This window comes from Daphnia pulex, chromosome 7, assembly GCF_021134715.1.
Source record: "Daphnia pulex isolate KAP4 chromosome 7, ASM2113471v1".
In the NCBI taxonomy this organism is placed as follows: domain Eukaryota; kingdom Metazoa; phylum Arthropoda; class Branchiopoda; order Diplostraca; family Daphniidae; genus Daphnia; species Daphnia pulex.
In genome coordinates this window covers 11,474,798-11,494,625 of record NC_060023.1, presented here as the reverse complement: position 1 = coordinate 11,494,625, position 19,828 = coordinate 11,474,798, and the positions used below count along the sequence as shown (strand labels likewise).

General features: G+C 42.8%; 7 protein-coding genes across 7 annotated transcripts; 3 read left to right on the top strand and 4 right to left on the bottom strand.

Annotated features, from left to right (window-relative positions):
* Window positions 1-1,401: 1,401 nt before the first annotated feature.
* LOC124198320 lies at window positions 1,402-3,026 on the top strand. The gene is made up of 4 exons (XM_046594137.1): window positions 1,402-1,484; window positions 1,554-1,799; window positions 1,870-2,207; window positions 2,275-3,026. The coding sequence occupies exons 2-4, from the start codon at window positions 1,554-1,556 to the stop codon at window positions 2,597-2,599; spliced, it is 909 nt and encodes a 302-aa protein (XP_046450093.1). The 5' UTR covers window positions 1,402-1,484; the 3' UTR covers window positions 2,600-3,026.
* Window positions 2,880-4,688, bottom strand: LOC124198322 (chymotrypsin-2-like). Its single transcript, XM_046594140.1, has 8 exons — window positions 4,474-4,688; window positions 4,356-4,407; window positions 4,195-4,256; window positions 4,015-4,118; window positions 3,796-3,931; window positions 3,573-3,717; window positions 3,350-3,492; window positions 2,880-3,257 (listed from the first exon to the last, which is right to left on the bottom strand). Exons 1-8 carry the CDS (start codon window positions 4,492-4,494, stop codon window positions 3,060-3,062), a joined length of 861 nt encoding a protein of 286 aa, XP_046450096.1. The 5' UTR covers window positions 4,495-4,688; the 3' UTR covers window positions 2,880-3,059.
* Window positions 4,689-4,805: 117 nt separating this feature from the next.
* LOC124198317 (dopamine beta-hydroxylase-like) lies at window positions 4,806-8,258 on the bottom strand. Its single transcript, XM_046594134.1, has 9 exons — window positions 7,363-8,258; window positions 7,035-7,258; window positions 6,755-6,974; window positions 6,495-6,692; window positions 6,346-6,430; window positions 6,115-6,281; window positions 5,857-6,045; window positions 5,434-5,621; window positions 4,806-5,357 (listed from the first exon to the last, which is right to left on the bottom strand). Exons 1-9 carry the CDS (start codon window positions 7,765-7,767, stop codon window positions 5,099-5,101), a joined length of 1,935 nt encoding a protein of 644 aa, XP_046450090.1. The 5' UTR covers window positions 7,768-8,258; the 3' UTR covers window positions 4,806-5,098.
* Window positions 8,259-8,757: 499 nt separating this feature from the next.
* On the top strand, window positions 8,758-9,597 carry LOC124196594 (vitelline membrane outer layer protein 1 homolog). Its single transcript, XM_046591736.1, has 2 exons — window positions 8,758-9,089; window positions 9,149-9,597. Exons 1-2 carry the CDS (start codon window positions 8,812-8,814, stop codon window positions 9,456-9,458), a joined length of 588 nt encoding a protein of 195 aa, XP_046447692.1. The 5' UTR covers window positions 8,758-8,811; the 3' UTR covers window positions 9,459-9,597.
* Window positions 9,598-11,265: 1,668 nt separating this feature from the next.
* On the top strand, window positions 11,266-14,213 carry LOC124197772 (collagen alpha-1(I) chain-like). Its single transcript, XM_046593320.1, has 10 exons — window positions 11,266-11,424; window positions 11,501-11,587; window positions 11,654-11,758; window positions 11,849-12,019; window positions 12,095-12,117; window positions 12,196-12,217; window positions 12,297-12,319; window positions 12,403-12,424; window positions 12,504-12,629; window positions 12,699-14,213. The coding sequence occupies exons 1-10, from the start codon at window positions 11,331-11,333 to the stop codon at window positions 13,727-13,729; spliced, it is 1,704 nt and encodes a 567-aa protein (XP_046449276.1). The 5' UTR covers window positions 11,266-11,330; the 3' UTR covers window positions 13,730-14,213.
* A 462-nt stretch (window positions 14,214-14,675) lies between these two features.
* Window positions 14,676-16,970, bottom strand: LOC124196600. Its single transcript, XM_046591743.1, has 5 exons — window positions 16,835-16,970; window positions 16,119-16,305; window positions 15,797-16,037; window positions 15,500-15,714; window positions 14,676-15,401 (listed from the first exon to the last, which is right to left on the bottom strand). Exons 2-5 carry the CDS (start codon window positions 16,243-16,245, stop codon window positions 15,109-15,111), a joined length of 876 nt encoding a protein of 291 aa, XP_046447699.1. The 5' UTR covers window positions 16,246-16,305; window positions 16,835-16,970; the 3' UTR covers window positions 14,676-15,108.
* A 525-nt stretch (window positions 16,971-17,495) lies between these two features.
* Window positions 17,496-19,803, bottom strand: LOC124197808. Its single transcript, XM_046593354.1, has 5 exons — window positions 19,542-19,803; window positions 18,885-18,992; window positions 18,567-18,737; window positions 18,278-18,503; window positions 17,496-18,211 (listed from the first exon to the last, which is right to left on the bottom strand). Exons 2-5 carry the CDS (start codon window positions 18,979-18,981, stop codon window positions 17,986-17,988), a joined length of 720 nt encoding a protein of 239 aa, XP_046449310.1. The 5' UTR covers window positions 18,982-18,992; window positions 19,542-19,803; the 3' UTR covers window positions 17,496-17,985.
* Window positions 19,804-19,828: the final 25 nt, after the last annotated feature.

Here is a 19,828-nt window from a genome sequence, read left to right as displayed (position 1 = left end):
TGTGGCGATTATTTGCACTATGATTCAAACAAATATTTCTGAATTCGTTAAGTTTAAAAAAGGATTACTACTTTACTAGGCTATTTTAACTTTTGCCAATTAATTGTTTTCTGTTGCAAATGTCATTCGTCCCTCAGGCTACGCAACGAGAGCATTCGTTTGTGGTTTAATGGATAGTCGCCCAATAATGTTCAAAGAAAATAAACGTCCCCTTCCAAGACCAGGAAATTTAAATATCCTTTTGGCTAAATGATCTTGAAACTTAATAAGTTGTTGCCGGCCATTGTCGTCAAATTTGTTTAGCTCCGTTTCTCCCTGTCGCACGCAAATAATGAACGACGCACTTTTTTCTTCCTTCCCGATAGATCTTTGGTCCTTTAATACGGGTTTTACCTCGCATCCTTTTGAAATCTGTTGTTTATTTATACAGGCAAGAAATGTCTCTATACAGCGACCGCAGTGAACCCTACATTCAAAGTCAAGGTAACTGTACGCTATATAAAGAGCGGGATAAAGGAATTATTTACGGCGAATTTCCTTATTCATTTTTCTAACAAGAAAAATCACCACGCACTGATGAACAAACTTAGCATTTTAAACCTAGAAATGTCCAGTCAGGTGCGTACATATTTTAAATATTTGTTGCACTCCTGCGTGTGCTGTTTAGCTCAATTCTTCTTCTACTTAACATGCAGCACTCCTGTCTAGCAGCGTTATTAATGTACCTTTTTTTATTCGGTTTGATTTCTATGGCGAACAAAATAGAAATATTAGTCATCTGCCTGTGGAAAACTCACCTCGCTGGCTTTGTGTCCGTTTGAACGTCATTTTTTGTGACGACTTAATCATTCGTCACAAATTGCGACTCACAATTTTTCAAAGGTACAGGGTCGCTAATAACAGGTTTTGTCGGCGGTTCTAAAAGATCAGTGGTCTGTGGGATTGCCTTTTTAGGGTAATCAAATTTGGTGCGTACCTTCGTCACGGTCATGCGACTCAAACCGGAACAATTACTCTTGAATGATGGCACCAACCCATCACCATGATTACACAGCAGTAAATTTAAGCTGACCAATAATGGTGTAATAAAAGTCAAACAAATTTAATTTGACGCTATTCATTTTCAATACAAAATCTAAATTCATGTCCAGCAGTTTTGCGACATTTTTCAATGTTCCCGCGTGAGTTTGACGTAAACAATTAATATTAAACGGTTTATTCTATGCTCGCGGGAAAACTCGTGTGTAGACTTATCGCCTTGAGGAAATCTGATGAGCACAGCAGCTTCCTTTTCCATGATTGAGCTAATGTGATGATGCTTATTCATTCCAAACGAATATGTCATTCTGAAAGAAAAAAAGGACGATGTACATATACCGTCGGTACAGGACCGGCACTGGTATATAAAGGACGCTGAAACTCTTGGTTGGGATATCCACTGTCAACTTGGCGACCAGTCGACGAGCACCTGCATCCTCAACAAGGTCTGATTTTGTTAAATCAACTATTATTATTTGAGTCTATTACAATTTTAAAAATGCTGATGATTCCAGATGAAATTGGCGTTGATTTCCCTGCTGTCGGCCCTTGTGGTCATCTCGTCTCAGCAGCAATTTCAATACAAAGCAAGGCCGAGAGGTTTGTTTTGGCTGTCACCTTACTCACCACAGCATCAGGGATTCATCAAGAACGATCCACAATCAGCGCAGGTTTTTTACGGCGACGAAATTCCGCATCGCATCAATCAGCAATGGACGAGACCGTCTACCCGAATTGGTGAAATTATCACCTTCTTCAGGGTATTTTCCAATGAAATTTAACTTTCAGTTTTATCGACTCAAACGTTGACACTTTTGGTCTGATTTTTAGAACGAAGATATCAATCCGGATGGGGTTTTCGCTAACGAAGATGGTCAAAACAGCCTCGAGGAAATCGACGAATCGGAAGACACTCAGGGCAGGATCAAATTTCTTCAGCAAAAGAACAACGGTCGATTTTTCTACAGCACAACCATCAACAATCCGTTCCTGAAAACGGCAACTTTTACCCTTTCGTCGACTGTGACAACCGTTGCCTCTATCGTACTGTGTGTTCCAGCCAACAACTTGGCAGCTGTTCCAGCACCGACTTGCGCCGGCCGCAGACGACGTCAAACCGAAGATACCGACAGCGATCAATTTCCAATCTCCCCATCTGAAACCCTCAAGTAAATTTGCATTTTAAATATAATTTTAAAATAATTTAGACATTTCAGTTTACTTCTCTCATCAAAGATTGATTCCGACGGCTCTTCCTTCGTTGGGTTCGACAATGCCAAACCACCGGGAATCGCGTCACCTGTTGGTGAATGAGCTGCAGGTGGATCCTCATCAAGGTGTTGACTCTTCCAAAGATGAAGGTCGTCCTGCCGGAATGTTGCTGGAAGATAACCAGAGCCATCCGAGAGAGAAAAGATTTTTCGGCAGGGGCATTGCGGCGTCGACAACTGTAACATCTTACTCGTTTGTTGCAGCTACTCTTACCAGCACAGTCATCCTCGATCCAACTGCAATGAATGTTGCTGTTTGCTTACCAGCCGGATATGTTGTCTGTGCCTAAATGTCATCCGATTTACCAGCAATTTTTCTTTTTCCTTAGAAAAATGGAAAATGTGTTTTGCTTTGAACCCTAACTGAGCCCTAACTATTGTTGACTCGACTGTCTACTGCTTCCGTGTTTTTCGGTAAGTGGTCCAAGATAGTATTTGACATTGCATTTTAAATTATTGCGCTATTGGCCTTATCCTATTATTATCCTACATACTCTGAATTTTGAATCATTGCTGGGTGTTTGCTGGTTACCAAAAAATACAAGTTTAGAAGCATCAATCGATTCCAATAATTGAATTAGTATATTGTCATCATCATAGGCATTTTTGGACTAAATGCGCAAAAATGCAAATGATAATGGATGGATTATATATGCCAATCACCACACAAGAGGGTTTCAAATAGCATCGCATGTTATAAAGTCAACGTGCGTCAATTTCGGACAAAAGGTTTCGGGTTTACTTGCTTATTTATATGCTGATGTCGATGGGATCCAGCAGATTCTCTTGAATCCATCCGTTGCGGACGTAGGTAGAGACCCGAGTGAAGACCGATCCTCTCTCACAAATGGGGGCCGTGCCAGTAGCTGCGTCAGCCATTTTGGCTTTGCTGAAGCTGCTGATTCCGACCTGGACACCGTTGACCAAAATGGGGCCTCCATCATCTCCCTGTTGAAATTAACACATAAAACCGCAATTAAGAAATAGTATAACTATACTTAAATCCAAAATAAAAGTCAAACTTTGAATTGTTCTATTACCCAACAAACGGCTTTCTTGGGAGTGAATGTGCATAGGTGACTGGTGGGAAGGTATTTGGCTTCCCACAAAGCGTCACACAAATCGTCGTCCTGGATATTCAGCGACACTTGCTGCATCGATCGTGAAACCAACGTCCCCGCATCTATATCGTTGAAGAATGAAATTTTTAGTCAATTTCTAGAATCATATGAGAACTGTAGTATAAATGAACAATGAGCTCACCGCTTTTAGTGACACCCCAACCGAGGGCGACTCCGACCGATCCGGCGTAGGTGAGCGTCGTGTTCAATCGCGACACAATGGCGACATTGGCCAACTCTGCGGCGGTCAGTGCCCTGTTCAGCTTCACAATGGCAATGTCGTCGGTCTGCAATTATCAATTTGAATGTTTGATAAAAAACAAACCTTCCCTGTTATTCTATAAGAATCGAGTTAAATATCATACCCGTTTGTCTGTATCGTAGAGCGCATGTTTTCGAATGTCTTTCGTCTGATCTAAAACATTACGGCTGATGACGGTCGAGTCCAACGGGCTGTGGTTGTAGGTGTTGACGTGGACGTCGATCGAATCATAAGGCAGACTAATCAAACAAATTGAAATAAGTATATCTGAATGATGTGCTGATATCATTATGACTATTAGAATGACTATAGAGATTTATACTCGGCTGCTTCGAAGCAGTGAGCTGCAGTCAGAATGTGTTGGGAACTGAGGATAGAGCCGCCACACATGGTGGTCTTTGTGCCTTTCTTCTTCAGGATGAGAGCCTGCATAATAAATCCAATATCAAATTAATTTGATGACATTACTTTGACTCCATTGAGTTGAATTTTGATGACAGACCATGTATTTGTGCTGGCCTTTGACCACCGTTGTACCACCAATGATCGAGTCAGTTTCATCATCTTCGGAAAACAATATAGTGCAGAAATAACATGGGAAATGCATTTCAAATGAGTTCAAGTTAAATTATATAGTTATTAGAAATGTGAAATATGATTTACCTGCTGAATCGGCGCGGACGAAACAGGCAGACACAAACATCAAGCAAAGAACCTAAACATCAACAAAACAGATGATTTGATCGTGAAATTATAACATTCAAATTAGAGATGTACATACCTGGAGTAAAAGACCGGACATGTTGGAGCCGCAGTGTATTGGATGTCACAACTGAGACAAGTTGCTGGACGTGCTGTTCATCAGAAACACTTGGACCTTTTATACGAAATTCATCCGCTTTTACTCGGCTCTTTTAATGTGGATTGACAGTTAGTTTACTGAAATCGGAACGATCCCATTCCAGCAACTGTCAACGGATTGGCAGGTATAATCCGCCAACACAAAATAAAAGAAGATAGAATATTCACGATAACGAAAAATATAAAACAACGTCCTGATTTAGCAAGTCTGTACATATTTAATCAGCTTGCGACTAAGCAAATTAGACCAATGAGACCAGCGCACCTGAACCATCACCTCACTGTTGAATTAACCTAAAATACTTGGCAGCAGATTTTCAGCTCTACTTATTGATGCCAAGGTATTTAACACCTGTTACTCATTTAGCGGAGCAAAAAAAAAGTTAATGCAATTACTTAAAAACAAATCAAATCCCCAAATTAAAGTCGCGTGTTTTAAGTTTATTTCGGTATAATGTGAATTATTTCGTTTATTCAGGCTACGCCATTTAACTACTTTCAATCCTGCCATCAAATTTTCGTTGCGCAATTTTAATCGAAATGTCCTAATCGGGGACAAATTCGCCTCGGGATCGGCATCGGGTCCCGTTCATTATCGCTTCCGCCAAAGGCAGCGGGAATCCTGGCGACGGCAGTCCCTCCCAGTTGCCTGGAAATCGCTCGCCGCTCGACTGGTTGCACTGCATCGAGATGGGCGCCACCGAATAATAATCGCGCAGAGTTTGCGCCCTCAGTCGGGTCCACTCGACCGCGTGATAATTGTCCGACACTCCGTTCGACGGACTCGTCGGCTGCTTGTCCCACCTGAATAAAAACCAACAAATATTTTTACATTCTGATAGGCATTCCAAAATGCGTCGGAATTGTTTTAATAATTTACTCGCTGACGAATTGAAAGTAATTGCGCAAGGCCTGCCAGCTGACGGAACTTTTGCAAACTTCCAAATTGATGCGCGGGAAATAGTGGACGTAATTGACGCACATTTCGTCCGAAATGGAGAAACCGCCGAGAGTCGCGTTCACCTTTTCCGTAGAGTCGAACCAACACGTCGTCAGCAGGGCGTCTCCCTGATGGCCAATCAAATTGATTTTTCAGTGAATTAATTACATGATAAATAAATTTTAATAATTTTAGTATTTAATTAATAATTAATTACTATTGAAATAAATTACAACAATTGAAATAAATAAACAACAATTGAAATAAATTGAAATAATTGCAATATTAATTTTTAACTTGAACTAAATTATAGTAATTAAAATATTAAATTAATAATAATTTTAGTTGATAATTGAACCTCACCGGAAAGACTTTGACGGGGTTGGCCAGCAAACGAATTTCTTGGTAGTGAGTGCTGTAGTGATTGTCACGGTCCAGTTCGGGCAATTCGAGTCCGTCTTCGGCCCGAAAATGTTGGGTCACGACCCGGTAGCCCAGCAGGTGAGTGTGAAGTTGCGAACCAAAAATGGTTATTCCCGATTTGGGTAAACTCTTGAATTATTCGTTGAAACAAATCAGAAAAGAGGATCAGGATAATGTAAATGAATTATTTAGGCATACCACTGCAGTGCATTGGGGTAGACAGTAGCCCGTCAGAGTGTAGGAATCCTGGCCGGGAGGGATGGCCATTTTGTCCGTGTACTCTAAACCGAGTTCCATCACGCCGGCGTCATATTGACGCAAATGGCTCGTGTACCACATCCGAATTCCCGATGAATCCACCCAATCTAAAATGTTTAATTAAATTGTAAAATTCATTTAAATATTTTTACCCTGCAGGCATTTACGTACCTCCGCGGATTGTTGGATTGTTGTAGTGAACCTCCAACATGACGTAAGGATTGAAATCCGGTCCGCCAATCGGCAATCCAGCTTCCTGTAAACAAATTAAATTTAAGTATTTTAAAATTATGGAATTAAATTCAAATTTAAATTTTAACCGGAGGGTAAAGAAAAGGTCCAGCGCCGTAGGCCCAAGCGGCAAGGACCCGTTTGCAGACCCGGGTCGAATCGGGTCGACTGGGATCGGTGCAAGGGCCCCGATATTCCGGAATCGTTTCATCCGGCGGCGCCTCGCAATGAAACACTTCCATGTGGTGGACAATCGATTCCCGTCCTTCTTCAATGGCCGCCTCAAACTGTATTAACCGTCTTTTATTAAATTGCAACAACAATCAAAAGGATTTTAAACGAATATTACCTGAATAACGTGATGCTTCCGGCTGAAATGCTCCGGCAGACGAACGACACGACAGTAGTAGGTCGTTTCCTGAGCCGGAACATTCAACTGGACATTGGCAATCAAAAGCGGACGAGGCGGATCGTTCATTTTCGGATGTTTGTGCTGAGTCACCGGAGGTTTTAGCAAACGCGTCCGCTGGAATCCAACGTCTTCTGTCGTAGGTGAAACGCCATTGATCCTATTTTTCTTTAAATAGTAAAATAATCCGGCCATCGTATAAAAGTCAACAAATGCCAACCTGTAGAGAGGGCCGGAACCGGATGCGTAAACGACATGGACAGTTCCATCTTCGATCAGATAATCTTCTTCTTTGTAGTCGTCCAGATGGCAAGTATCAAAGGAGCGGATGAATTCCAGCCGAGCGACGCCTCCATCATCCTTGCGGCGCTTGTAAGACGCCCTGCGGCAATCGTCGTGATGCTCGTCGACGTGCATCACTCCCAATCCATCGACGTAGGCGTCCTTATAAACAACAAATCAATTATGCAATCAAAAGAAAGCCTATAACAGCATCCAATAAAAACATTTTTCCACCGGGTTATTATCATTCCGGAATTAATAAATACCTGGACGATAAAAGATCCTTTCCAGTCTTCCCATCCGACGCAGAGATCGGATCCTGTCCAGTCGCCGCGGTCGGAGAAGCCCAGGGCGAACCACGACTGAGGAGGCGAATGGCGGACGTCAACGCGGAATAGAATTTGCTCCCGCTGGAAATCGGGAGTCCAGGACAGATGAAAATTCGAATCAGGATCCAGGGAGATGGAATAGGCCAATTTACTCGGCTGCTGATTGCTGGCCAAAATTCCGTCGTCATCAGAGACAACGACGGATCGCTTGTTGTTGTGTCCGTGTCGATGCTGCTGGACATCCGATTTGTTACGAGCCGATCCTGCTGGAATTTGTGTCGAATCGACTAGAAATCCTGGCGAGAGAAACAGAGCGACGATGAATAATAAGACGGATGACATGATGGACAGCAGCCAGCGACAACTATACGGGTCCGTCGATCAGGCGGGTCCTTTTATATACATCCGCACACAATTCAGAGTTTAGAGGGTGGAAGGCGTTTGCCCTCTGATGGCGGACGTCTCGTCTACGCTGGCGCAGGAATGTCACGTCAGCCCCCCTTTTAGATCAAATTGGCTTATGAGAAGAAGTCATCGAGGAGTGCCGCAGCATCCAGCAGCTGCAAGTCGATTGTTGTTTTCAATACATTATTCCGCACGCGCATTCTGATGTACTCTATAAGACGTCAGATTATTTTCTACGGGCCGAGTGATTCTATACATCCAGAATGGCGGGGGGGTCACATCAAAAGGAATGTCGATTAAGAAAGAATAAAAAGCCAAAACTACTTTGATGAAAGAGAAGATATCTTGATCGAATAAACATCTACGTACGGGCTGTATACAACCTTAACGGTAGTTTAACAATCATCGCTGACTCATTTCACATGTTGTACAATCAAATGCCAAGAAATGGGTGACTAACCTGCTGGGTAATCGGCAGCCAAGAACAATAACTGCACTGTCGAAATAACAACTGAGAAGTGATTCACGTTTGTTTTCTTTTTTTCAGACTTTTCAGTGCATTGACAACGCCCCCTTCTAATATTTATTTAAATTAGGAGCAAATAGGAGGGTGGGTTTGAAAAAGAAAAAAAAAGGAAGATGACGAAAATGATGCGTCACATTTTTAACTGTGAAAACAAATAATTACTAAAAGTAAATCGATCAAGATGATTGCAGGTGCTGAGTAATAGCCATTGGCTGCAGGGCTCGGCGATAAGAGAAATGAATCAGAATTACACAATTTTGTACAGACGGACGGTTATAGTGTGTCATGCAAATTGACCAGATGACACGTCTTACCTTATCTTGACAGTTGGAAAAGGTGTGAATAGGAATCGACGACGGGATGATATAAATACAAATGGACGGCCGGTCTATTCCATCATCAGCTCTTCTCATTGGCATTCATTGGCAGTCATTCAACAAACAACATCTCGACAAATGTTTACTTCCGCTTTCGTCTTCCTGCTGCTGGTGGTGGCAATGGCCAAGGCCCAACCGACTGCAACAGCCGAGCCCCAGAAAGTCATCACGGTCACCAACGGCGAACTGGAAGGGCAATGGGGCCCGTTGGAGCGATGCCCACCCGGCTCAAGGGCCGTCAGTTTCCGGACCCGCAATGAATTGGCCACTCCGCTGTTTGACGACACGGCCCTCAACACGATCGTCCTCTACTGCAACGACGAATTGGCAACCAATTTCACATCCACACCTGGATTGTAATCATTTTAAATTAATTTGGCTGCTGATTTTAAATTCTAATTCTAATTCAAATTAGTTCTGGAGATTTCCTGCAGATTGTCACTTGCCCGTTTGGCGGTTACCTGACGAAATTCATTTTGAGAGTCAGCCCGTCGTCCGGCAGCAGCAGCAGTTCTGACAAGACGGCGGCCAACGACATCCGCTTCATGTGCTCCAACGGATACGAAATCAACGGGCCGGGAAACACGGGCGGAGATTGGGGCCAGGAAAGTGGCGAATGCCTCGACGGCATCTGCGGAATGGAGACCCGCGTCCAGCCGTTCGACGGAGGCCTCGGCCACTACGACAACACGGCCCTCAACGACGTCCGCTTCACTTGCTGTTGATTCTAAATTTTAGAATTAAAAAAAGGCCAGCCGTTTTGATTCCTATAGCAAATTATTAATTGGAAAATGTATCGATTTCATGACAGATTGTCTAGTAATGAATTGATTTAGAACAATACAATTTTAAGTTCAAATGCAATTTGCATACAAATGGGGAAAACTATTTCGAGTATTCGAATGAACGAAATTCCCCGATTTCTTTTCTGTTCCAGTAAACACGTACGCCCGTTTCTCCGCGCCGATTTCTTCCCCCAAGATTTTCACCTCGTTTGGACGAATGAGTGAGCCTATAATATTATTAGCTTGTGAGCAGATTTTTATGGGTGTGTGAATATTACGTGATTCCCACTTCATTTATCCGCTTACATTTTTTTTTCATCCCACATAATAATTGTGGGACATTAAAAATGTCGAATTTTAAAATAACGCTGGTATATTACCTTTAGAATGTAAAAATTGTTTTATTAGTTATTGTTGCTTTTATAGACAATATTCTATACGAGTGGGTGATTGGGGCCAATGCCCAGAAATAGCTGCTGCTATAGTAGCTAGCTGCTCTTATAAAATAGGCCCACACCAGCTGTTGTAATTATGAAATGTCGTCGGCCAGCAAAGGTACAAATGATTGTGTTTCTTCTCGGAAACAATTTCGAGATTTTGGCGTGATTTTTTCGCAGCTTTGTCGACATTCTCGTGTGTAGCTACGTGCCTTTTTTCTTCGTTTCTTCAAAAGAAAAGTTGATTTGAATAATAGGGCGTGTAGTAGGTGCTGTGAATGGTGCGGTGGAAACCAGGAAAAAGATTTCGAAAGTGCCGCATAGAAACGAAGAAAAGAATGTCGAATACTATACAGCGTAGTAGTAGTATATGCGTATATAGATGCCGTAGTATATCCTCTACGTGTGTGTTTCTTTTTTTACGTGGCACACCGTTTCACGCTATATCCATGCAGTCTAAATATAGAGGGAATTGTTTTTCCCATTATTATGGGCCATCGTGTCACGCATTGGTAAAAATTGAGATTATATGCTGCAATAACTGGGTTATTGCAGCGGGTGTGTATTATATGCATGATGGCCATTTAGTCGGATTTATCCGGTTGCGCCTCAAACTCATTCTCATAATCACATGCAGATGATTTCCGGTCTTCAACTATTACACAGAAATACATTTCTTTTTTCTTTCTAACGCTCGTCAACTTGATATTGTTTCTGTTCAAAGTTCAAGTACAAGTGAACCTAATACATGATGCGCTGGTTAAGTTAATCGAATCAGAAAAGTATACCAACAACTGATCACTAAAGACGAAACTGAAAAATCCTACCATTTCATTTGATTAGCAGATTATAGAGGATAGCAGATATTGAAGAAAATGACGATTGGGATTTTGGAATCCTTTCATCGGTTATGTAGATTTGGAAAGCACTGTACAGCAGGATGTTTTTGGCTTCTAAAAGCTTTCTGAACTGGACAGTTTCCCTCTACAAAGAAATAACATTAGTGCTCAAAAAGCAAAAAAGCCAAGCTCTTTAGCCTTATTGCCATGTAAGCCGGATAAAAGATTCGCATGCATTCCAGATTCATATTATTATTCGTCGGTCGGTACTATATAGGCGATGTAAAGTCACGGAGACGGAACGATAAACCCAAATCCATTTTTTCTTATCAACATAAAACGCGGCGGCGGGTCCGCTATGGGCAACAACTTTGTTTTTTCCCCCCCGAAAAATTAGGGACAAAATCATCCTGTGCAGAACGCCCAGGGAAGAACGGATAAGCGAGGTGGGCCGCCTATAAAGGGAAGAGCGGAGTCCACCAGTGGGGACCGATCACTCTGTTAGTGGGTAGACTCGACGCCGGTCACGACCGAAAATGCTGTCGCCATTCTTATTGGCCGCTTGTTTCGTCGCTTTCCTGTCCAACGTCAGTGAAACCTATCGCCATCCTTTCATCATTAGACATCAAGGTATATATACCTAATTTATTCCTTATTTGATTACAGTCTGGTTTTTTTTAAAAGTTGATTCTAATTTTTGATTTAGCCGCGTTTGACGAATATTACACAGAAACAGACCAAGGACCAACCGGTCCGCCAGTCGATTTCTCATCTCTCGACGAACAAAATAATGGCGAGTCATTTGCCTACCTTATAAGTTTGATTGCAGCAGTGTTGATTAATGAATGAATGACTTTAGAGCCGAGGTACGAACAGGAGGCAAACGCTTATGCGGATGACGGTCCGATCGGTCCGCCGATAGACTCACCAGCGCCTGACGACGACCACTTGGAATTACCCCAAGGTAAAAACAAAAAGTTTTGATATTACGGTACTATATAATTATATGAGACCCGTTTGTAACACTGATGGCATTCTCACCGTCTAAATCCAGGACCAGCTGATTACGACCGCCAGCACAAATACGATGGAGTCAATAATAAAGATGCCGTTGCTTCCTTTCGCTCCGAATCACGATTGAGCAATCCCTGGTACAGAGCCGGCAGGTACATTGGAGAAAAGCTGAGATTCTTCCAGTCGTATTTCCCGCTCGTGGGACCTCCAGGTAGAGTTGTCAATCTGTTTTAAATATTTTATAGTTAGTGACAAGTAAATTGATTGATTGAATTCTGATTGGTAGGTCCGACGGGTCCAACTGGCCCAGTAAGTATATCACGTAATAAAATAAAGCAACTCAAGTAATAATTAATTCATTTTTTGGGGTTTAATATGAATTAAAAGGCAGGGCCTATGGGACCCACAGGTAAATTTATTTTTACAATTATTTGACTCGATTGAACTTGGGAATTTAATGAAATGTTTTTTGGTGTCTTAATTTATAGGTCCAACCGGTCCAACTGGCCCAGTAAGTATATCATACAATGATGTAAAATACAATTAAAAAATTTAAGCAACTATTAATTTTTGGGGTTTAATCTGAATTAAAAGGCAGGCGCAACAGGACCCACAGGTAAGCAATTCATCCCTAATAATGCTTAATTAATTAAATAAACCCATTGAAACTAATGGTTTGATCTGTTTGTGTTTAGGGGCCACGGGTTCGACGGGTCCCAGCGGCAGTGACGGATTGCCCGGAATTCCGGGAAATCCTGGCGCTGCCGGAGCTGCCGGAGCAGCTGGAGTACCTGGTTCCGATGGTACCCCCGGAGTGCCAGGTAAGAAGAAATTATTAAATTACCTTCCCGTTGACAATTTTAGATGACCACCAATCCAATTATTTCAAGGTGTTCCTGGTGCTGCCGGAGCGGCTGGTGCCGCCGGTGGTTCGTCTTCTTCATCGTCTGGTGGCGGTGGAGGTGGTGGAGGAGGTGGCGCTGCTGCCGACGCAACATCCGCTGCATCCGCCGGCTCTTCCTCATCATCTTCCTCGTCTTCGTCTTCATCTTCTGCCGCTTCCGCCGCAGCAGATGCTTTAGCCACAGCCCAAGCCGAAGCCCGAGCCACCGCTAACGACATTGTCGAATTGGCAAGGACCATCGTCGACGAATCCACCGATCCTGAAGCTGTGTCCATCGCTTCTCAAATTGTCGACCTCTCAATTCTTATCATGGACGAGTCGGACAATTTAGAACAAACCTCTACAATCTCTACCAAGTTGATCCAATTGGCCAGCACCATCGTGACGGAATCTTCCGATTCCATTGCCACCACCAACGCCGCCGACATTATCCAATTGGCCACCGACTTGCTGTTAGTTACCAACGAAGCTATTGAGCTCATCGCCATCGCCGAAGTTGAAAAGATCGCCGAAGCCGAAAAGGCCGCCCTAGAAGCGGAAGAAGGAGATGATCTGGAGGCTGAAGATGATGCTGAAGACGCTGAAGAAGAGGATTTACCTACAAGTTCCGGCGCTGGTGGTAAGCCGGGCTCGGGTGGCAAACCAGGTTCCGGTGGCCAATCTGGTTACACTAAAGTTGGCACTAAGAAACCCGGTGCAGGTGGTGAAGCCGGAGTTAATGGCGGGGCGGGTGAGCCTGGTGCACCTGGCAATTCTAATCCATCAGCATCGCCAGAAAGTAGCTCAACACCTTCCAAAAAGAAGCCCGTCCCTCCCAAACGCCCAGCCGGTTCAGCATCACCTTCAAAGAAACCTATTACCTCGGAAAATAATAACAGGCCGTCCAAGAAACCCATCGCTGCCGCACCAGCCATCCGACCTGCTCCAATATTAAGTCAATCAGATATTTTAAATGCACCCGCTCAAATTATCGGGCGGCCCGGCCCGCCCGGTCCACCGCTTGTCAACTTCCTGTAAAATCGTTAATGGTGGCGATAGATGTTTCCTTGTATGATGCCCATCAGCACTCTGTTGTAAAACTTCTTTTAACGATGAATCACCATTCATCACGCGTGAGTCCCGCCAGCAGCAGCAGCAGCAGCAGCTTTTCTTTCAGACCGTGATCTATATCTGCGTGATACGATGGACGCGTCAAATGTTATTTATCGTTGACAGGAACTGGAACATGATAATAACGGGGATATATCTCAGAGAAAATGGCGCTGTAGCTGGACAGTCGGGTTTGTTTTTGAAATTGAATAATTGATATGTCTATTATCTATTGTTATTTTGTTTGGAGAAATCAACGAGTGTAAATGAGTCGATACAAGTTTCCTTGAATCCATTTTTCTTACATCTGCCTCTGTATGTTATATAACCGCCATTCTAATGAGTACCGGTAGTTATATATCATAAAAGCCTGCTGCACATTATTACATATTTGGTTGATTTTGTTTGAAAATTGTACGGCGCTCCTTAATTATAAAACAAAAAAATTGCATGAAATTACATCTTTCGTAATTGTTTCATCATCCACGTGCGAAAATAAAAATTGGCTTAATGTGGTGGTGTCGAGATACACTCGGCGATATTTAGCCAATAGCTCAGGGCGGATCACAGCACATGTTTAGCACTTGCGTCTTAAATATCCACACAATTTCACATAGGCAACTGCCCACAATTAAACCGCAAAACGAAAAAGTATACCCCCACAGTAATGGGTATAGTAGCCACCACCCGGAAGCTTGATGGCGACATCATGATTATACTCACAGGCCCATTTGAGGATATAATTGCTTGGCCAAGAAACAAAAATAGAACTCGACATGGCGTTAACGGACAATTTTCGCATCAGCTGTGAATGGGCCGTTGCGTGAGAATTGATTGTTCAAATACGTTTTTCTAGGAGATACGGGAAAGAATATTTTCAAGGTTTTGTATCAGGCTATATTTATACGTGTAGTACGTAGTACAGAGTATGTATAGGGATATGGCCGACCAAAGTTTTGTTTTCTTTGTTGGGGAGGGAGGGGCTTAGCCGTGACGCAATCGGCCAACTTACGGGACGTGAGGAAATTACATTTAAAACAGTTGGAAAAAAAAGGAAACTAAAAATGAGTGTCTTTGCATAAACGATGAAAACCGCTACGCGTACGACGACATGGAGAAATTAAATTCGAAAATTGAAGTTGATACAATTAAAAGAAAAAAATTCGACGGGCGTCGTTCCAGAGTTACGCAAACTGGCGACTAATACAAACAGAGTGGACGGGAAATTTGAGCTCGCGTCTGATTATTCCCGAAAATTCTTACTTGGTTCGCTCTCGTCAACGTCGACCCCCTTTATCGGTTGGCGTCTAAACTGCCTCGTGCGCCACATCACCACTGAAATCACCTTCTTTTTCTTTGAGCAGCACAGAAGCATCTTGTTCGTTGTCGTCGGTGACTGTTTGGGCAATGGGAACGCAACGTGCTGATGCCGTGGAGACGCCCCGTGATGATTCCGTGTCGACGGCAGCCGGCAAACTGTCGCGTTCATCACCGGCGTCAGGGTGACGTTGTCCAGCTGCGCCGTCTCTTTCGACCCGTTTGACATCACCATCGGCAGCTTCACGCGCAAGTTGTTGTTCAGTAGCAAGGGCTATCATCTCTAGAAAACAATTGCAATCAAATTTAAATGAAAACGTCACATAGGCTTGCAGCCTAAGCACGATTTAGCCATGTTTCCGGCAATGGTTCTTAGCTTACCACGGCAGGTCTGATCCATCTTCACGAGAAAGTCGCAGTCGTTGAGAAAATCTTCAATTGCCTTCATATCCGCCAAAGACTCGGGTGAATCGTCGTCGGTCTCCTGCGTCCGTATCTTAACTATCTTATCCTTTGACAAATGTTTTTTCACAGGAAGTCTCACCACCTCCTTCGACTCATTTATCTCTAAAATGCCGTGCAACGGGCTCCTCCGCCTAGTTTGAAAAAGAAAAACAAAAATTGTTGGCGACAGGCTTGTTACACTGAAACAGGTGAGCGTATAGATCAACGACTCACCACGACAAAGGCTCAGTCAATCTCCCCAGCGACGTTTTACGTTCCTTATCCGGATCAGTCAGAATGTCATGAATTTCAGCCCACAGCGGACCATCGACGGGACACGTGCTTTCTTTGTGGTAACCAATCGGACAATAAAAGGCAACATTGCCAAAACAAGGTAAGTTGCCTTCAAGCGAAACAGATGCGCCGTCGTCGCCATCACCCTGCAAAAGTGGATTGGCATCGTCTGGAAGATATGCTAAAAAATAAAATTACAAAGTCAGCAACAACTTTTATGTATGATCAATGAGTCGTTTGGACATGTCCGGAGGTAACTTACAGAGGCAGTACGCGATACATTCCGATACATCAGCAGTGTCTCGGAGATGATCTTCAAATTCACTCATTGCCTCCAAGTGCTCGAGGTAACCGTCGCCGCCATTCTTCCGAGGTCGTATATTATCCATATTGACGAATTTTGTTCAGGAAAATCCAATTTCGCCGTACGGCAATTCAAACGAATTATTCTAAAAAGAGTGATTTGTTAGCCTTGACACAGACGAGAGTGATTGTTGCAGGGGGAAAATGTGGCCGGAGAAAAGACATTTGGCCACACGTTGTGAGCGAGCATATCACCGAAAGCATGGAAAAGTAACTAGTGAAAAAGACAAATGCTGTACAGCAAAGCAATCTGAATTGGCAGCAGTGCATGAGTAAAAATTGAGATGACAATTGTTGTGTGTTTTCAATTTGATGAAATGAGAGGAAACGTGGCATTACGTCAGCGACACAAACTCAAACACGTGTCTGCCATTTTATTTCACAGTGAGGTTTAACGATTCGACGACCTCGTGTCTAGACAGTCTATTCATCGCTGCAAATTTATATTAGATCTTGTTAATGCTTAGTCTTTCAACAGCCATTGCATTTTTGGGAGGGCTGTTGTTACAACATGGCCAAAAACTTGGATCGGGATAGCCCAAAGAATTTTTATCGGCGTGATGCACTACCCAAACAGAAATACGAAACAAACGAGATGACAAAAACAATACTTACTGGACGAGTCAAATGAGTATAATTATTTAATTAACAGACGCGTGGTCAAATTATGGCCAGTGAAATCAGAACTCTCGATGCCACCAGAGACAAAGACTATCTGCGTCCTGCGAGCTGAGCTGCAACTGAGAGGGCTGAGAAATCACCGGAAGTCACTGAGGAGAGTAATAGGGGGGTGAAACAAATGAAGAGTGACAAAGCGTCAATGAGCCCAATGGGCGCCAATTTCAATTTCTTTTTAACGCTCTGCTTTATAATCATTGAAATTGAATAATTCGCTGAGAGAAATCAATGAGTGTGAATGAGATTATTCAATATTAAATTGATTTCGAGTAAATTTTTAAGCAAACTATTGTTTCGGCACAGTCTATAATTGATTAAACTTAAAATACGGCGGTCGTTTATTATAACAAAAAACGTGATTTGAATTTTTAAGCGATAATTTAAGCAAATTACATCTTTCGTAATTGTTTTATCATCACGTGCGAAAATAAAAATTGGCTAATTACGCTGGTGTTGAGTTACACACGGCGATTTTTAGCTAAAAGCTCTAGGCGGATGTTTAGCACTTGCGTCTTTAATATTCACAAAGTTTTCGCATCAGCTGTGAATGGGCATGTGTTGCGTGAGAATTGATTGTCATTACGTTTTTCATAGTAGATATATACGACAAATCATATTTTTGACACATCACAATAGGTTTTTGGAGTATTAGGTTATATTACATACGTTTACGCAGTACAGAGCAACAGAGCATATATGTGGATATGGCCGACAACAGTTTTGTTTTTCTTCTTTGTTTGGAGGGGGGTTAGCCGAGACGCAATCTCACCACGTTAATGACGCGCAAATACACAAAATTATTTTAAATGAAAGAAAAACCAAATTAATTAAAAGTCCAACTTGCGGGAGACGCGAAGAAATGACATTAGGAAAAAAAAAAGGGAAACTAAAAAGTTACATAGCGATGAAAAACTTCTATCGGTGAACCCGATTCGGCCGCTACGACGACACATGTCTCAAAGATGAAACTCATCAATATTCGGAAAAAAAAATGTTGACACAGTAAAAAGGGAACTACTATAACGGCGTAGACGGGAAACTTGAGCTTGCGTCTGGTCATTCCCACCAGAAATCTTTTCTGCGTTCACTCATTCGTCAACGTCGACCCGGCGTGAAGAACGAAGACACCTGCGTGAGTTTTCTAAACTGGCTAACCACAGCGCGACGTCGCCGCCAACAGCCTTGGGCCGCTTGGGGTATGGAGAGGTCTCTCCATGCTCTCTCCAGGTCCCTTTATGGTCCGACCAATCGTAACTTTTCATCACCTCTTTCGACTGCAAGATAATCATAATCCCTACCCCCTCTTCCAACCGCCTACAATTTGTCAAAAAGAAAAGAAATGAACGCCAGTTAGAACTGAAACGGATAAACGAAACTTACCATGACAACGTCTGCATTAATCTCGCGAGTGACGTTTCACGTTCCTTATCCGGATCAGTCAGAATGTCATTCATTTCCGTCCACATTCGGTCACAGAAGGGACACGAGCTCATGCTTTCTTTGTAGTAACCAACCATACAATCGAAGACAACGTTGCCAGGGCAAGGAATAAGCTTGCCGTCCAGCGAAAAGGATTCGTCGGCAGTAAGACGCGAAACTTCGAGAGCTTAAAACACAATTAGAAAAAAATTAATGAAACGTCACCAACGTTGATGCTTAAACTTATTACCGAGTTCAAGTTGGAACTTAGCGAGATGGTGATTGAACATCTCCAGGTGGCGATTGCACATCTCGGTGAGGTCATGATTACGGAAAAACTCTTCACAACGACGCATGTGCTCCGAGCGTTCCTCGCATGTTTCGTCGGCGTCGCTCATCTCCGGCGTCCCTATGGACTCGTCTTGAAGAGAGGAAGTAATTTTAAAAAGACAAAAACAAAACATTACACCCCCAGGACACAGCGTGGTCATTTTGAATTGCAAGAGAAGCATTGTGTTGACAAAGAACCGATAGAAACAGAGGAAATGTGGTACAGATAATTATTTACCTTCATCAGAATCATCACTACTGACGACTTCCTTGGGTGACTTAGGGAGTGGCACAGGTAAGGTGCTGTCCATTGACGAATTTTTATCACCGGACATCACTTCAGCAACTGAAACGAATATTAAACAAAAGAGTGATTTGTTATAGTGTTGACATAGACATGTCCGATGTGATTGGTTTAGGACGAAAGAAACAGAGTGATTGCTGATGAATAAAAAAAGACATTTGGGCACTCGGGAGAAATGTGAGCGAGCGTGTCATGATGCCAAAAATATTGAAAAGTAAATAAAATACATGGATGCTACAGAAAAATTGAGATTCAATTCGATGATGTGAGGCGCATTACGTCAACGACACAAACCCAAACACGTGTAAAAGAAATCGTCCATTACCATTTTTTTCCTCCTCCCGGAGAGGTTCAAAAATTGTCTGGTATAATCAACTCATCTCAGCAAATTTATAAATTACACCTTGTTCATGTTTAGTCTTTTAACAGCCATTGGCATTTGCACAATTAGGGGTTGGTGGTTGAAGCATGGCTTCACATTCGAGCGAATACGACCGACCGAATTTGTTACCACATGGCCAAAAGTCGATCGGGATCATTTTAAATCGGAATAATAAATACTAAACAAACAAGATGACAAACTATACTTACTGCGGTTTTCCTTGACGAGTCAATTTATGACGATAAGTATAATTAATAGACGGGTGGTCAGATTAGCCAGTGAAATCAAAGTCCGATCTAGAGCTCTCGATGCCACGAAGGTTGAAGGCCATCTGCGTTCGTCGCCAACTCGCCATACGGGCTACGGCACGTTTTATTCCACCGGAAATTACCGAGGAGAGTCAGGGGTGGGGGGGTGAAACAAATGAAGAGTGACAAAGCGTCACCATGACTCATTTCAATTTTTTGTCTCTAAAACTCTAAAGCAAACGAAATTT

Bases quoted from the DNA above. Each gene is read 5' to 3' on its own strand.
- LOC124198320 (XM_046594137.1), top strand. From the start codon at position 1,554: ATGAAATTGGCGTTGATTTCCCTGCTGTCGGCCCTTGTGGTCATCTCG. The intron at 1,800-1,869 runs GTATTTTCCAAT...TCTGATTTTTAG, and splicing joins AAATTATCACCTTCTTCAGG to AACGAAGATATCAATCCGGA. The intron at 2,208-2,274 runs GTAAATTTGCAT...CTCTCATCAAAG, and splicing joins TCCCCATCTGAAACCCTCAA to ATTGATTCCGACGGCTCTTC.
- LOC124198322 (XM_046594140.1), bottom strand. From the start codon at position 4,494: ATGTCCGGTCTTTTACTCCAG. The intron at 4,257-4,355 runs GTAAATCATATT...TGTTTTCCGAAG, and splicing joins CGTCCGCGCCGATTCAGCAG to ATGATGAAACTGACTCGATC. The intron at 3,258-3,349 runs GTAATAGAACAA...TAATTTCAACAG, and splicing joins CCAAGAAAGCCGTTTGTTGG to GGAGATGATGGAGGCCCCAT.
- LOC124198317 (XM_046594134.1), bottom strand. From the start codon at position 7,767: ATGTCATCCGTCTTATTATTCATCGTCGCTCTGTTTCTCTCGCCAGGA. The intron at 6,693-6,754 runs GTAATATTCGTT...CGGTTAATACAG, and splicing joins GGAAGCATCACGTTATTCAG to TTTGAGGCGGCCATTGAAGA. The intron at 5,358-5,433 runs GTAAATTATTAA...GTTTTTATTCAG, and splicing joins TACTTTCAATTCGTCAGCGA to GTGGGACAAGCAGCCGACGA.
- LOC124196594 (XM_046591736.1), top strand. From the start codon at position 8,812: ATGTTTACTTCCGCTTTCGTCTTCCTGCTGCTGGTGGTGGCAATGGCC. The intron at 9,090-9,148 runs GTAATCATTTTA...AATTCAAATTAG, and splicing joins TTCACATCCACACCTGGATT to TTCTGGAGATTTCCTGCAGA.
- LOC124197772 (XM_046593320.1), top strand. From the start codon at position 11,331: ATGCTGTCGCCATTCTTATTGGCCGCTTGTTTCGTCGCTTTCCTGTCC. The intron at 11,588-11,653 runs GCGAGTCATTTG...GAATGACTTTAG, and splicing joins TCTCGACGAACAAAATAATG to AGCCGAGGTACGAACAGGAG. The intron at 12,425-12,503 runs GTAAGCAATTCA...GTTTGTGTTTAG, and splicing joins AGGCGCAACAGGACCCACAG to GGGCCACGGGTTCGACGGGT.
- LOC124196600 (XM_046591743.1), bottom strand. From the start codon at position 16,245: ATGGATAATATACGACCTCGGAAGAATGGCGGCGACGGTTACCTCGAG. The intron at 16,038-16,118 runs GTAAGTTACCTC...TTTATTTTTTAG, and splicing joins ATGTATCGCGTACTGCCTCT to CATATCTTCCAGACGATGCC. The intron at 15,402-15,499 runs GTAAGCTAAGAA...ATTGTTTTCTAG, and splicing joins GATGGATCAGACCTGCCGTG to AGATGATAGCCCTTGCTACT.
- LOC124197808 (XM_046593354.1), bottom strand. From the start codon at position 18,981: ATGTCCGGTGATAAAAATTCGTCAATGGACAGCACCTTACCTGTGCCA. The intron at 18,504-18,566 runs GTAATAAGTTTA...TTGTGTTTTAAG, and splicing joins TAAGTTCCAACTTGAACTCG to CTCTCGAAGTTTCGCGTCTT. The intron at 18,212-18,277 runs GTAAGTTTCGTT...GACAAATTGTAG, and splicing joins TTAATGCAGACGTTGTCATG to GCGGTTGGAAGAGGGGGTAG.